Source organism: Physeter macrocephalus, chromosome 8 (genome assembly GCF_002837175.3).
Source record: "Physeter macrocephalus isolate SW-GA chromosome 8, ASM283717v5, whole genome shotgun sequence".
NCBI lineage: Eukaryota > Metazoa > Chordata > Mammalia > Artiodactyla > Physeteridae > Physeter > Physeter macrocephalus.
The window spans coordinates 128,378,208-128,390,707 of NC_041221.1; the positions used below are offsets into that span (position 1 = coordinate 128,378,208).

The window sequence follows — 12,500 nt, forward strand, 5'->3', positions numbered from 1 at the left end:
ATGCAGCTCAATATCAAAAAAACAAACAACCCAATCCAAAAATGGGCAGAAGAACTAAATAGACATTTATCCAAAGAAGATATACAGAATGCTAAAAAACACATAAAAGAATGCTCAACATCATTAATCATTAGAGAAATGCAAATCAAAACTAAAATGAGATATCATTTCACACCGGTCAGAATGGCCATCACAAAAAATCTACAAACAATAAATGCTGGAGACAGTGTGGAGAAAAGGGAACCTTGTTGCACTGTTGGTGGGAATGTAAATTGATACAGCCACTATGGAGAACATTATGGAGGTTCCTTAAAAAACTAAAAATAGCACTACCATACAACACAGCAATCCCACTACTGGGCATATACCCTGAGAAAACCATAATTCAAAAAGAGTCATGTACCACAATGGTCATTGCTGCTCTATTTACAATAGCCAAGACATGGAAGCAAACTAAGTGTCCATCAACAGATGAATGGATAAAGAAGATGTGACACATATATACAATGGAATATTAATCAGCCATGAAAAGAAACGAAATTGAGTTATTTGGAGTGAGGTGGATGGACCTAGAGTCTTCCATACAGAGTGAAGTAAGTCAGAAAGAGAAAAACAAATACCGTATGCTAACACATATATATGGAATCTAAAAAAAAAAAGGTCTTGTAGAACCTAGGGGCAAGACGGGAATAAAGATGCAGACCTACTAGAGAATGGACTTGAGGATGCGGGGAGGGGGAAGGGTAAACTGGCACAAAGTGAGAGAGTGGCATGGACATATATACACTACCAAATGTAAAACCGATAGCTAGAGGGAAGCAGCCGCATAGCACAGGAAGATCAGCTCGGTGCTTTGTGACCACCTAGAGAGGGGTGGGAGGGAGGGAGATGCAAGAGGGAAGAGATATGGGGATGTGTGTATATGTATGGCTGATTCATTTTGTTGTAGAGTAGTGGCTAGCACACCATTGTAAAGCAATTATACTCCAATAAAGATGTTAAAAAAAAACCCACAAGGAATACTATCTCACAACTATTATTTTTTTAAAAATACAGAAAGTAACGAGTGTTAGTAAGGATATAGAGAAATTGGAACCTTTGTAAATTGTGGTGGGAATGTAAAATAGTGCAATGATATGGAAAACAGTATGGTGGCTCCTCAAAAAGGTAAAAAGAGAATTACTATAGAATCTAGCAATTCCACTTCAAGTAATATACCCAAAAGAATTGAAAGCAGGGTCACAAAGAGTTACTTTTACACCCATGTTCATAGCAGCATTATTCACAATAGCCAAAAGATGGAAGCAACCAAATGCCCATAGACATAAGAATGGATAAACAAAATGTGGTATATTCATACAATGTAATATTATTTAGCCTTTAAAAAGGAAGTAAATTCTGACACATGCTACAACATGGATAAACCTTGAAGACATTATGCTAAGTGAAATAAGTCAGTCACAAAAAAGACAAATACTGTATGATTCCATTTATATGAAGTACCTAGAACAGTCAGATTCATAGAGACAGAAATTAGAATGGTGTAACAAGGGACTGGGGGAGGAAGGAATGGGGAGTTACTGTTTAATGGGTATGAAATTTCAGTTTCGCAAGATGAAAAAATTCTCAGTATGGTTGGTGGTGATGGTTGCACAACAATGTGAATGTACTTGAACTGTACATTTTAAAATGGTTAAAATGGTAAATTTTATGTTATATATATTTTGCCACAATAAAAAAAATTTTTTAAAGAAGACAGAAATCTTTCTTTCATGTATAGCAGTATATAGAGTACTTCCAGTGAAAGTATGTTTATGCAACAGAAATTACAGACATTATTGTCTATATGTGATATTCCCCTGGTCTAAGAGAAATAGAATAATGGGAAGAACAGGGAGCCAGAAAATAGATTCTACAAGTGCCAAATGCTAATAACACTTACCATTAAACCAGCTGTTTGTGAAGATGGAGTACTTGTTAACAGGCCTCTGTTTTTCTTATCAGAAGTACTGGAATGTGTGTTCTATCAGTATTTTGTGAAATAGGGAATTGAATAGCAGAAAGAAATAAAGTACCTTAATACAGTACAAACAAAATTTTAATAGTATACTAGATCATATGTCATAGTAATAAAATTTTAATATGCTAATTAAATTTTAAAACACTAGACAGGAAACTAAAGAATTTTTTGGCTTGAGCTAGGTCAAACAACTTCCAAGAGAACTCTATGTGGTAAAAATGATATATCTCTTTGAATAGGTGTCATTATATGCTGCCAAGCCTGGAACCCAAACTCATAAAACCTGAACATCACAGGGAAGTTGTGTTAGGTTTCTTTTTTCTTTCTTTCGTCTTTTCCTTCTTGAACTCTTTCTTTCTGGCTTAAAATCTCTTAAACTAGTTGTTCAAGACATAATCATCAACATTTATCAGGAAGATTTTATCAAAAAAATTATAGGTATATTTACCTAGTACACTAAATATGTTAGTTCTCTAATTTATTACCTATATAATCTTTTAATTTGTTCATCTGAACAATAGGGATTATTCTACCCTAGGAATTGCCATGCAAAGGTTACAAATAATACATGCTGTTCCATTGCAAGGAGTGCAGTTAGCTGATAGTGCCCAGCTGCAACACCTTTAGAATCTGCTTCAGCTTTCAGGTTGAGGTCATCGTCTTCTTGGGCAAGCCTCAGCCAACATCTAAGCATAGCAGCCCAACATAATATTCCTGTACTAATGGTCAATCTTTGCTCCAGACCTCCCCACTGGGAGAGCCTTTGTCAGATCTGCATTGAAGACTGAGGCTATTCCAGCCCAATCTTCCTTCCTCCCTACTTTCCTTTCTCAGGTATTACCCCCTCCAATATGCCACTTGAACTCTTAATTCTGCCGGAATAATCTCTTCCCAGTGGTCTCAAGTGACACAACTGTCAACAGTCAATCCATTTAAAAAACATCTGCCTGTATATAGCTGTAAGTATATAGATTCTCTGCATTTTTTCCTAGATTTGCTAAGACATTAACGCATACCTAAATTTTCCTAATAAGTACATTTTCTTTTTATAGTCTTTTCAAGAATTAGTTAATAAAAGGCCAGTGCTTACCAATGCAGGTTTGAGGGGCTGAGGCAGCAGAACTTTAGCAACTGATCTACCTGCACTGCTTTCTACAACAGACCTCTGGTGAGATGATGGAACCTTGATATTTAGGTGATGAGAGCTTAATGTTGTTTGAAAATTTGTATCTCTAGGTTCAGGATCTTTTTCAGGCTGAAACAAATTCAGAATCATAAAACACATTTCACAATGCTATAAAAACATTTGTATCATCTCTCAGATGTCCTATTTTTATTGTTTTATATATATATGTGTGTTATACTTGTTATAATTAAAATGGGATATATATTTCTATCTATAATTCCCTCAACTTGAAAGAAAGTTTTAAACTTAAAGATAAAAGTTTTTTTTTAAAGTAAGGTTTTTAATATATTTAAAGAAAAAAAATCTGTTGAAAGACAAAATAGTCTGAAATATACTCAGCTCAAAAAATTGCCCTACCACATTTAAGGTAACATCTCCCAAACAGTATTCTGTGAAAAGAAAAATGATAATAAGATCTATTTATTTGTCACTATTTAAAACTAAATTTTAGGGGCTTCCCTGGTGGCGCAGTGGTTGAGAGTCCGCCTGCCGATGCAGGGGACGCGGGTTCGTGCCCCGGTCCGGGAGGATCCCACATGCCACGGAGCGGCTGGGCCCGTGAGCCATGGCCGCTGAGCCTGCGCGTCCGGAGCCTGTGCCCCGCAACGGGAGAGGCCACAACAGTGAGAGAGGCCCGCGTACCACAAAAAAAAAACAAAAACAAAACAAAACTAAATTTTAGAGAAAACATTAAATATATTTATATAAATATCTTTATTATGCAATAATCTTCATTTAAGAAACAAAAAGTCCTTTCTAAGACATCAGGAAGCTGCAACTACAAGAAAGTGTATTGCTTTACCAACTAGTCCCTGCACTGAAAACTGTTCAGTGACTGCTTGTCCTAAGTTATGTGACTTGTCTTATGCTTTCAAGATGTGTTTATAATAATATTCAGGGACTTCCCTGGTGGTTAAGAATCCACCTGCCAATGCAGGGGACATGGGTTCGAGCCCTGGTCTGGGAAGATCCCACATGCCATGGAGCAGCTAAGCCCGTGCGCTACAATTACTTAGCCTGCACTCTAGGGCCTGCAAGCCACAACTACTGAGTCCGTGTGCCACAACTACTGAAGCCCACGTGCCTAGAGCCCATGCTACGCAACAAAGACAAGCCATCGCAATGAGAAGCCCGTGCGCTGCAACTAAGAGTAGCCCCTCCTTGCTGCAACTAGAGAAAGCCCATGTGCAGCAATGAAGACCCAACACAGCCAAAAATAAATAAATAAAAATAAATAAATAAATAAAGTATAATAATATTCAAAGTTTAAATATATTCAACATAACTGAGGAGAATGCAACTTGAGAATGACAAGATTTTGAGTTGAGGGTAAGGGGATAAAGAGGATGATAAAGAAAGGGGAGGGGAGGGAAGTAGAAGAGGTATAAGGTATTGATATAGTCCAAGCAAAGGAAAGAACAAATGTATGGAGCAAAGAGTGAGGTACTTACTGTCATCTATTAACTCCTTTCTTTCACTGAAGATTTCACACCTTGCATACAGCCTTTTCTCTCACTTCTGTCATCATTCTCAGCAATTTCATCATCCAAGGGGATAACCCAGGCAACCAACTGGTCTCTAAGTTGCTTGATCTCTGCATTTCCAATAACCTTTTCCCCTCATGGCATTTCATTCACTCTATGATCAGACTTAGCCCTTACCATCAATAGAAACTACAGAATCAATCAATTCAAATAGCTTCCTATATTTGTCCAACCACTGCACAACTATCTTCAGGAAATAAACTTCCCTGTCACTGAAATCTCCAATTTACTGATCCTACAATGTTATCTCATCCATGATCTTTCTCCTGTCTTATTCCTTCCTTATCTACCACCAACCATCATTATAACTACTTTCTTATCGCTTTCTCCTCCTATCACAGATGCCTGACAAATCCCCAGCTTGATGAACCCTAACATCAATATCCACTGTACCGCCAGTGCAATTAAGTGTTGGAGAAAATTATACAATGTGGCATACCAACAGCACCACAAACTCAAAAGGAGCAGCCACAGATTGGCACCTCTTCTACACTTCTCTAGCTTCTCATGACTATTTCAAAATCGCCCAATTTTCCTTAAACCTCTAGCCTCCTTCATTCTACCATCTGCAACTGACATCTTTGGCTCACCCTTCCCTACAACAATAAAAGACATCAAACAGCATCCAACTACTCATTCGAGACTCATAATTTTGGGGGTCCAGTGCAAAATAAAATTGTGGGGCCTCAATGTTTAAAAGCTATTTAAAATGTCAAGATGGTGAAAACAGACCATTAAATGAAGCATGGGGTCCTTCTAAGCCCAATACCTTCCCTGCTACCACTATATCTACAAGTATACCACAATAGAAATCTCCCTCCTCTTTTAAATGCCAGTTCCTCCACTGGTATTCTGGATCTCATCCTTCCTCATCTTTTCAAGAACTTCTCTCCTCCATATAATAGTATAGGGAAGCTTTATTTTTTATTTTTAAAAATAGCTTTATTGAGATATAACTCACCATAAAATTCACCCATTTAAAGAGTAAAATTCAATGGTTTTTAATACATTCACAGGGTTGTGCAATCATCACCACAGCCTACTTTAGAACATTTTTGTCCCCTCTAAAAGAAACCCCATAACCATTAGCAGTCAATCTCCATTCCATCCCCATCAGCCCTAAGTAACTACTAATCTATGGCTGTCTTTATATATTTGCCTATCCTGGATACTTCTTATAAATGGAGTCATATAATATGAGGCCTTTTGTGACTGGCTTATTTCACAGTGCATAGTTTTTTCAAGGTTCATCCAAGTTGTAGCATGTAACAGTGCTTCATTGGTTTTTATTGCCAAATAATATTCTATTGTATGGATATACCACATTTTATTTACCCATTCATCAGGAGATGGACACTGGTGTTGTTTCCACTTTTTGCCTGTTGTGAATAAATGCTGTCAAGAACATTCATGTGTAAGTTTTCGTAAGGATGTATGCTTTTATTTCTCCTGGGTATAAACCTAAGAGTAGAATTGCTGAGTCCTATGGTAACTCCACGTTTAAAATTTTGAAGAACTGCCAAATTGTTTTACAAATCAGCTGTACTATTTTACATTCACACCACAATCTTTGAAGGTTCTCATTTCTCCACATCATCACCAACATTTATTATTGTCTGTCTTGTTTTTTTTTTTTTTGGCCGTGCTGTGCAGCTTGCAGAGTTGTAGCTCCCCGACCAGGGAATGAACCTGGGCCACAGCAGTGAAAGTGCCGAGTCCTAACCACTGGACCACCATGGAATTCCCTTATCTGTCTTTTTGATTATAGTCATCCTAGTGGATATGAAGTCATACCTCATTGTGGTTTTGATTTGCATTTCCCTAATGACTAAGGATATTGAGCATCTTTTCATGTACTTACTGGCTATCTGTATATCTTCTTCAAAATAATATAAGGAAGTTCTCATAGACCAGCATCCCAGAAATGGTAAAGCTATAGTCAGGAAGAGAAACTTAGGAGCACAGCTTTTGAGAAGGGGCAGAACATGCAAGAGCATAAGAAATGACATTTAATGTAACATGCGACACACAAATTATAAGATGCTTGATTTGTATAGAAAGGTGTGTGTCTGTGTGTGTGTGTGTGTGAGAGAGAGAGAGAGAGAGAGAGAGAGAGAGAGAGAGATGATGGAGTATGAAACTGAGACAGCATGAATGGAAACAGGAAAGGAAAATGTAACCAGGAGGAAGCAAAGAAGCATGGAAAAGAAAACATAGAAGTATGTGGAAGATTTTTCATTGCTTTAGGTTAAAAAAGTGAAATTCAGGTCAACTTCAACTAGATCTCTAGGTCACAAGGAGCTCCACTTGCATACTGAGTTACATTCAGCTATTCTCTCTTCTTTCCTTCTATTATTCCCATTAGCCCTCAAAAATGATCCCACATATCCCATCTTTAAAACAAAACAGAATAACTTTCCTCTGACCCTGCCTCTCCCTCTAGTTACTGTTCTTTTCCCCTATTTCCCATCAGAGTTAATCTCTATAGATAATCATTACTTCCTTACTTTATTTTTTTCTTTTTTTCCCACCTTTATTGAGGAATAATTGACAAATATAATAATATATATATTTAAAGCATACAAGTGATAATTTGATATACATATACATTGTGGAATGATTACCAAGATCAAGATAATTAACATATCCATCACCTCACATAGTTAACATTTGTGGAGTGTGCATTGTGAGAAAGCTTAAAATATATTTTCAGCAACTTTTAAAATATACAATACCATATTATTAACTATTGTCACCATGCTAATGTCAGACCCTCAGAACTTATTTTTCTTATAACTGAAAGTTTGTACTGTTTAACTACATCTCACCATTTCCTCATCCCCCAGACCCTGGCAACCACTGTTCTATTCTCTGTAATGAAATTGGCTTTTTTCCCCCTCATATAAGCAATACCATACAGTATTTGTCTTTTTCTGGTTTATTTCACTTAGCATAATGCCCTACAGGTTCATACAGATTGTCGCAAATGGCAAGATTTCCTTCTTTTTATGGCTGAATAATATGCCATTTTCTACATCTATATCACATTTTCTTTATCCATTCATCCAGTGAAGGACATTTAGATTGTTTCCATATCTTCATTATTGTGAATAATGCTGCAATGAACATGGGAGTGCAGATAACTCTTCGAGATACTTATTTCACTTCCTTTGAATACATACCTGGGAGTGAGATTGCTGGATTACATGGTAGTTCTATTTTTAATTTTTTGAGGAACTGCTATATGGCTGTCCATAATGGTTGTACCAATTTACATTCCCGCCAACAGTGTATAAGTGTTCCCTTTTCTCCACATCGTTGCCAACATTTGTTAGCTTTGGCTTTTTGATAATAGCCATCCTAACAGGTTCAAGGTGATATCTCATTGTGGTTTTGATTTGCGTTTCCCTTATGATTAGTGATATTGAGCACATTTTCATGTACCTATCGACCACCTGTATATGCTCTTTGGGAAAACTTTTTCCATTTAAAAATTGAATTATTTGCTTTTTGCTCTTGAGTTATATAGGTTCTTTATATATTTTGGATATTAACCCCTTAGAAAACATGTGATTTGCAAATATTTTCACTCGTTCTGTAGGTTACCTTCTAAATTTACTGACTGTTCCTTTTCTATGCAGGAGTTCTTTAGTTTGATGTAGTCTCACTGGTTTATTTTAGCTTTTGTTGTGTGTTCCTATAGTGCCTTATCAAAGAAATCATTGCCAAGACCCATGTCAAGCTTTTTCCCTATGTTTTCTTCTTGGAGTTTTAGGGTTTCAGGTCTTATATGTAAGTCTTGAATCAATTTCGAGTTAATTTTTGTGACTAATGTAAGATGGGGTTCCAGTTTCATTCCTTTGCATGTGGATATCCAGTTTCCCTATTACCATTTATTGAAGAGACTATCCTTTCCCCATTTTATGTTCTTGGCACCTTGTCAAAAATCAATTGGCTATATGTGTGTAGGTTTATGTGTGTGCTCTCTACTGGTCTATGTGCCTCTTTTTATGCCAGTACCATACTGTTTTCAGTTCTATAGTTTTGTAATATAAATCGAAAACAAGAAATGTGATGTCTCCAGCTTTTTTCTTTCTCAAGATTGCTTTAGCTATTTCGGTTCTATTGCAGTTTGATACAAATTTTAGGATAGTTTCTCTATTTCTGTGAAAAATGCCATTGGAATTTTGATAGGGATTGCACTGAATCTGTTGATTACTTTGGATAGTATGGACATTTTCACAACACTAATTCTTCCAATCCAAGAATACGGGGTATCTTTCCATTCATTTCTGTCTTCTTCAATTACTTTCATCAATGTCTTACAGTTTTCAGTGTACAGGTCTTTTACTTCCTTGGTTAAATTTATCTCTAAGTATTTTATTGTTTTTGATGCTACTGTAAATGGGATTTTAAAAGGAAAAACCTGTTTTACCTCTTATGAGTCTTTCTCCTGTGAGTCCACTTTACTACTCACACAAAACCCGCACAGTCTGGTCACCAAATGCGTGTGGGGGTTTCCCCACAACAAGCAATTCTCTACAACGCCAGCTAGGCAGCCTACAGTTCAACTCAATACTAACACTATCTTCCTGGGGATAGTGTCAGATCCCACAGGTTAAGGGCTCAGTCTCACAAGACTGCTCCCATCTTACTTCAGATGACAATTGTGAATAGTAGGTTACCCACAACTTCTGTCTGATTCGGATACAAATCAGAGGTTCCTGTCACCCCCACCTCAGCTTTGATTAATTTGCTAGGGCAGCTCACAGAACTGAGGGAAACACTTACTTAAGTTTACCAATTTATTAAAGGATATATATGAACAGCCAGATTAAAAAAACACATAAGGTGAGGTCTGGGAGAGTTCCAAGTGCAGGAGCTTCTGTGCTCAACCTGGAAGCTCTCCGTACCCTCTACTATTGGGACTTTTATGGAGGTTTCCTCACATAGTCATGATCAATTATTAACTTCATTTCCAGCCCCTCACCCCTCTCTGGAGAAGGGGAGGCTGTGGGCTGAAAATTCCAAGCTTCTAATCATGGCTTCATCTTTCTGGTGACCAGTCCCTATACTGGAGCCATCCAGAAGCCCATCCAGAGTTGCTTCATTAAAACAAAATATCCACTAGTACTCTTATCACTTAGGAATTTACAAGGTTGTAGGAGTCCTGTGTCAGGGATGAGGTCAAAGACCAAATATTAAAACAAAGAGATGCTCCTAGCATTCTTACACTTAGGAAATTACAAGGGTTTAGGAGTTCTGTGCCAGAAACTGGGGGCAGAGACCAGTATATACAAATTTTTTCTATTATCTCACAGGATTGCCTTCTAATTTCTCTTTCAGATAGTTTTTTGTTAGTGTATAGAAATGAAACAGATTTTTGTATGTTGATTTTGTATCCTACAATTTTACTGAATTTATTAGTTCTAAAGGTGTTTGGTGGAGTCTTTATGGTTTTCAATATAGGATCAAGTCATCTGTAAACAGAGATAATTTCACTTCTTCCTTTCTTAATTGGATGCCTTTTATTTCTTTTTCTTGCCTAATTGCTCTGGCTAGGACTTCCAATACTCTGTTGAATAGAAGTGGCAAGAGTGGGCATCCTTTCCTTATTCTTGATCTTAGAGGAAGAGCTTTGAACTTTTCACCACTGACTATGATGTTAGCTATGCGCTTGTCACATATGGCCTTTATTATGATGAGGTACATTCCTTCTATACCTAATTTAATGAGCGTTTTCATCACGAAAGGATGTTGAATTTTGTCAAATGCTTTATCAACATCCATTGAAATGATCATATGGTTTTTACCCTTCATTCTATTAATGTGGTGTATCACATGAATTTATTTCCCTATGTTGAACCATCTTTGAGTCCCAGGGATAAATCTCACTTGATAATGGTATATGGTCCTTTTAATGTGTCCTTAAATTTGGTTTGATGGCATTTTGGTGAGGATTTTTACATCTATGTTCAGTGGGGATATTGGCCTGTAATTTTCTTTCAATGCCCTGATCTGAATTTAGTAACCATGGTAATGCTGGCCTCAGAAATGAGTTTGAAAGTGTTCCTCTTCAACTTTTTGGAAGAGTTTGAGAAAGACTTGTATTAATTCTTCTTTAAACATTTGGTAGAATGCACCAGTGAAGCTAGCTGGTTCCTTTTATTTGCTGGGAAATTTTTAATTACTGATTTAATCTCCTTGGCCATTATTGGTCTGTTCAGATTCCCTATTACTTTGTGATTCGGTCTTGGTAAGTTGTACATTTCTAGGAATTTATCCATATCTTCTAAGTTATCAAATTTGTTGATACATAATTATTCATAGAAGTCTGTTGCGACCCTCTGCATTTCTGTGGTATCAGTTGTAATGTCTCCTCTTTCACTTATAATTTATTAATTTGAGTCATCTCTCTTTTTTTCTTAGTCTAGATAGAAGTTTCTCAATTGTTTATCTTTTAATGAAACCAACTTTTAGTTTAGTTAATCATTTTTATTGTCTCTCTAGTTTCTATTTCATTTATTTCTGCTCTAATATTTTAATTTTCTTCCTTCTGCTAACTTTGGACTTAGTTTGTTCTTCTTTTTCTAGTTCCCTGAAGTATAAGATTGGGCTGTTACTTGAGGTCTTACTTTTTTCTTAATGTAGGTGTTTATCACTATAAACTTCTCTTGTAAGGCTGCTTTTGATGTATCCCATACGTTTTGATATGTTGTGTTTCCATTTTCATTTGTCTCAAGATATTTTTAATAGCTCTTTTGATTTATTCTTTGACTCATTGGTTTTTCATAAGTATATTGTTTAATTTCCAAATATTTGAGATTTCCAGCTTTGCTCTTATTGTTGATTTTTAGTTTTATACCATTGCAGTCAGAAAATATACTTGATATAATTTCAATCTTATTTAATTTGTTAAAAACTTGTTTTGTGACCTAACATATGATCTATTCTGGAGCATGTTTCCTGTGCACTTGAGAAGAATGTGGATTCTACCGTTGTTGGGTGGAATGTTCTATATATGTCTGTTAGGTGCATTTAGTCTGAAGTGTAGTTCAAGTCCATTATTTCCTCACTGATTTTCAGTCTGGATAATTTATCCATTCTTGAAAGTCAGGTATTGAAGTCCCTTACTCTTATTGCACTGCTGCCTATTTCTGCTTTTAGATCTGTTAATAATTGTTTAATATACTTCGGTGCTTCAAAATTCAGTGAGTATATACTTACAATTGTTATATCCTCTTGATGAACTGACTCCTTTATCATTATATAATGGCATTCTTTGTCTCTTATTACAGCTTTTGACTTAAAAATCTATTTTGTCTCATATAAGTATAGCTATCCTTGCTCTATTTGGGTTTCTATTTGTATGGAATAACTTTGTCCATCCCTTCACTTTCAGCCTTAGTGTCCTTAAAGCTTAAGTGGGTCTCTAGTAGACAGCATATAGTTACTTTTTTTTCATTTAGCTGCTCTATATCTTTTAAATGAAGAATTTAAAACATTTACATTTAGAATAATTACTGAGAGGTGCAGATTTATTGATAGTAAGGACTATCACCATTTTGTTAATTGCTTTCTGATTATTTTATAGTTCCTTTGTTCCTTTCTTCCTCTATTACTGTCTTTCTTTGTGAATTGATGTTTTTTTTCTAGTGGTATGCTTTGATTCTTTTCTCTTTATCATTGTGTATCTCTCACACATTTTTTTTTTTTTTTTTTTTTTTTTTTTTTGCGGTAGGCGGGCCTC

The 12,500-nt window shown here is 36.1% G+C and overlaps 1 protein-coding gene across 3 annotated transcripts in view; it reads right to left on the minus strand.

Moving 5' to 3' along the window:
• MEIKIN (meiotic kinetochore factor) overlaps window positions 1-12,500 on the minus strand; it is a 152,520-nt gene that overhangs the window by 75,428 nt on the left and 64,592 nt on the right. Inside the window, exon 9 of one of the 3 annotated variants that reach the window (XM_028493439.2) lies at window positions 1,943-2,023. The exons of the other annotated variants lie outside the window; for them this stretch is intronic. Coding sequence (XP_028349240.2) covers window positions 1,943-2,023 — 81 coding nt within the window. The remainder of the gene's footprint in view (window positions 1-1,942; window positions 2,024-12,500) is intronic. 3 annotated transcript variants of the gene reach the window in all.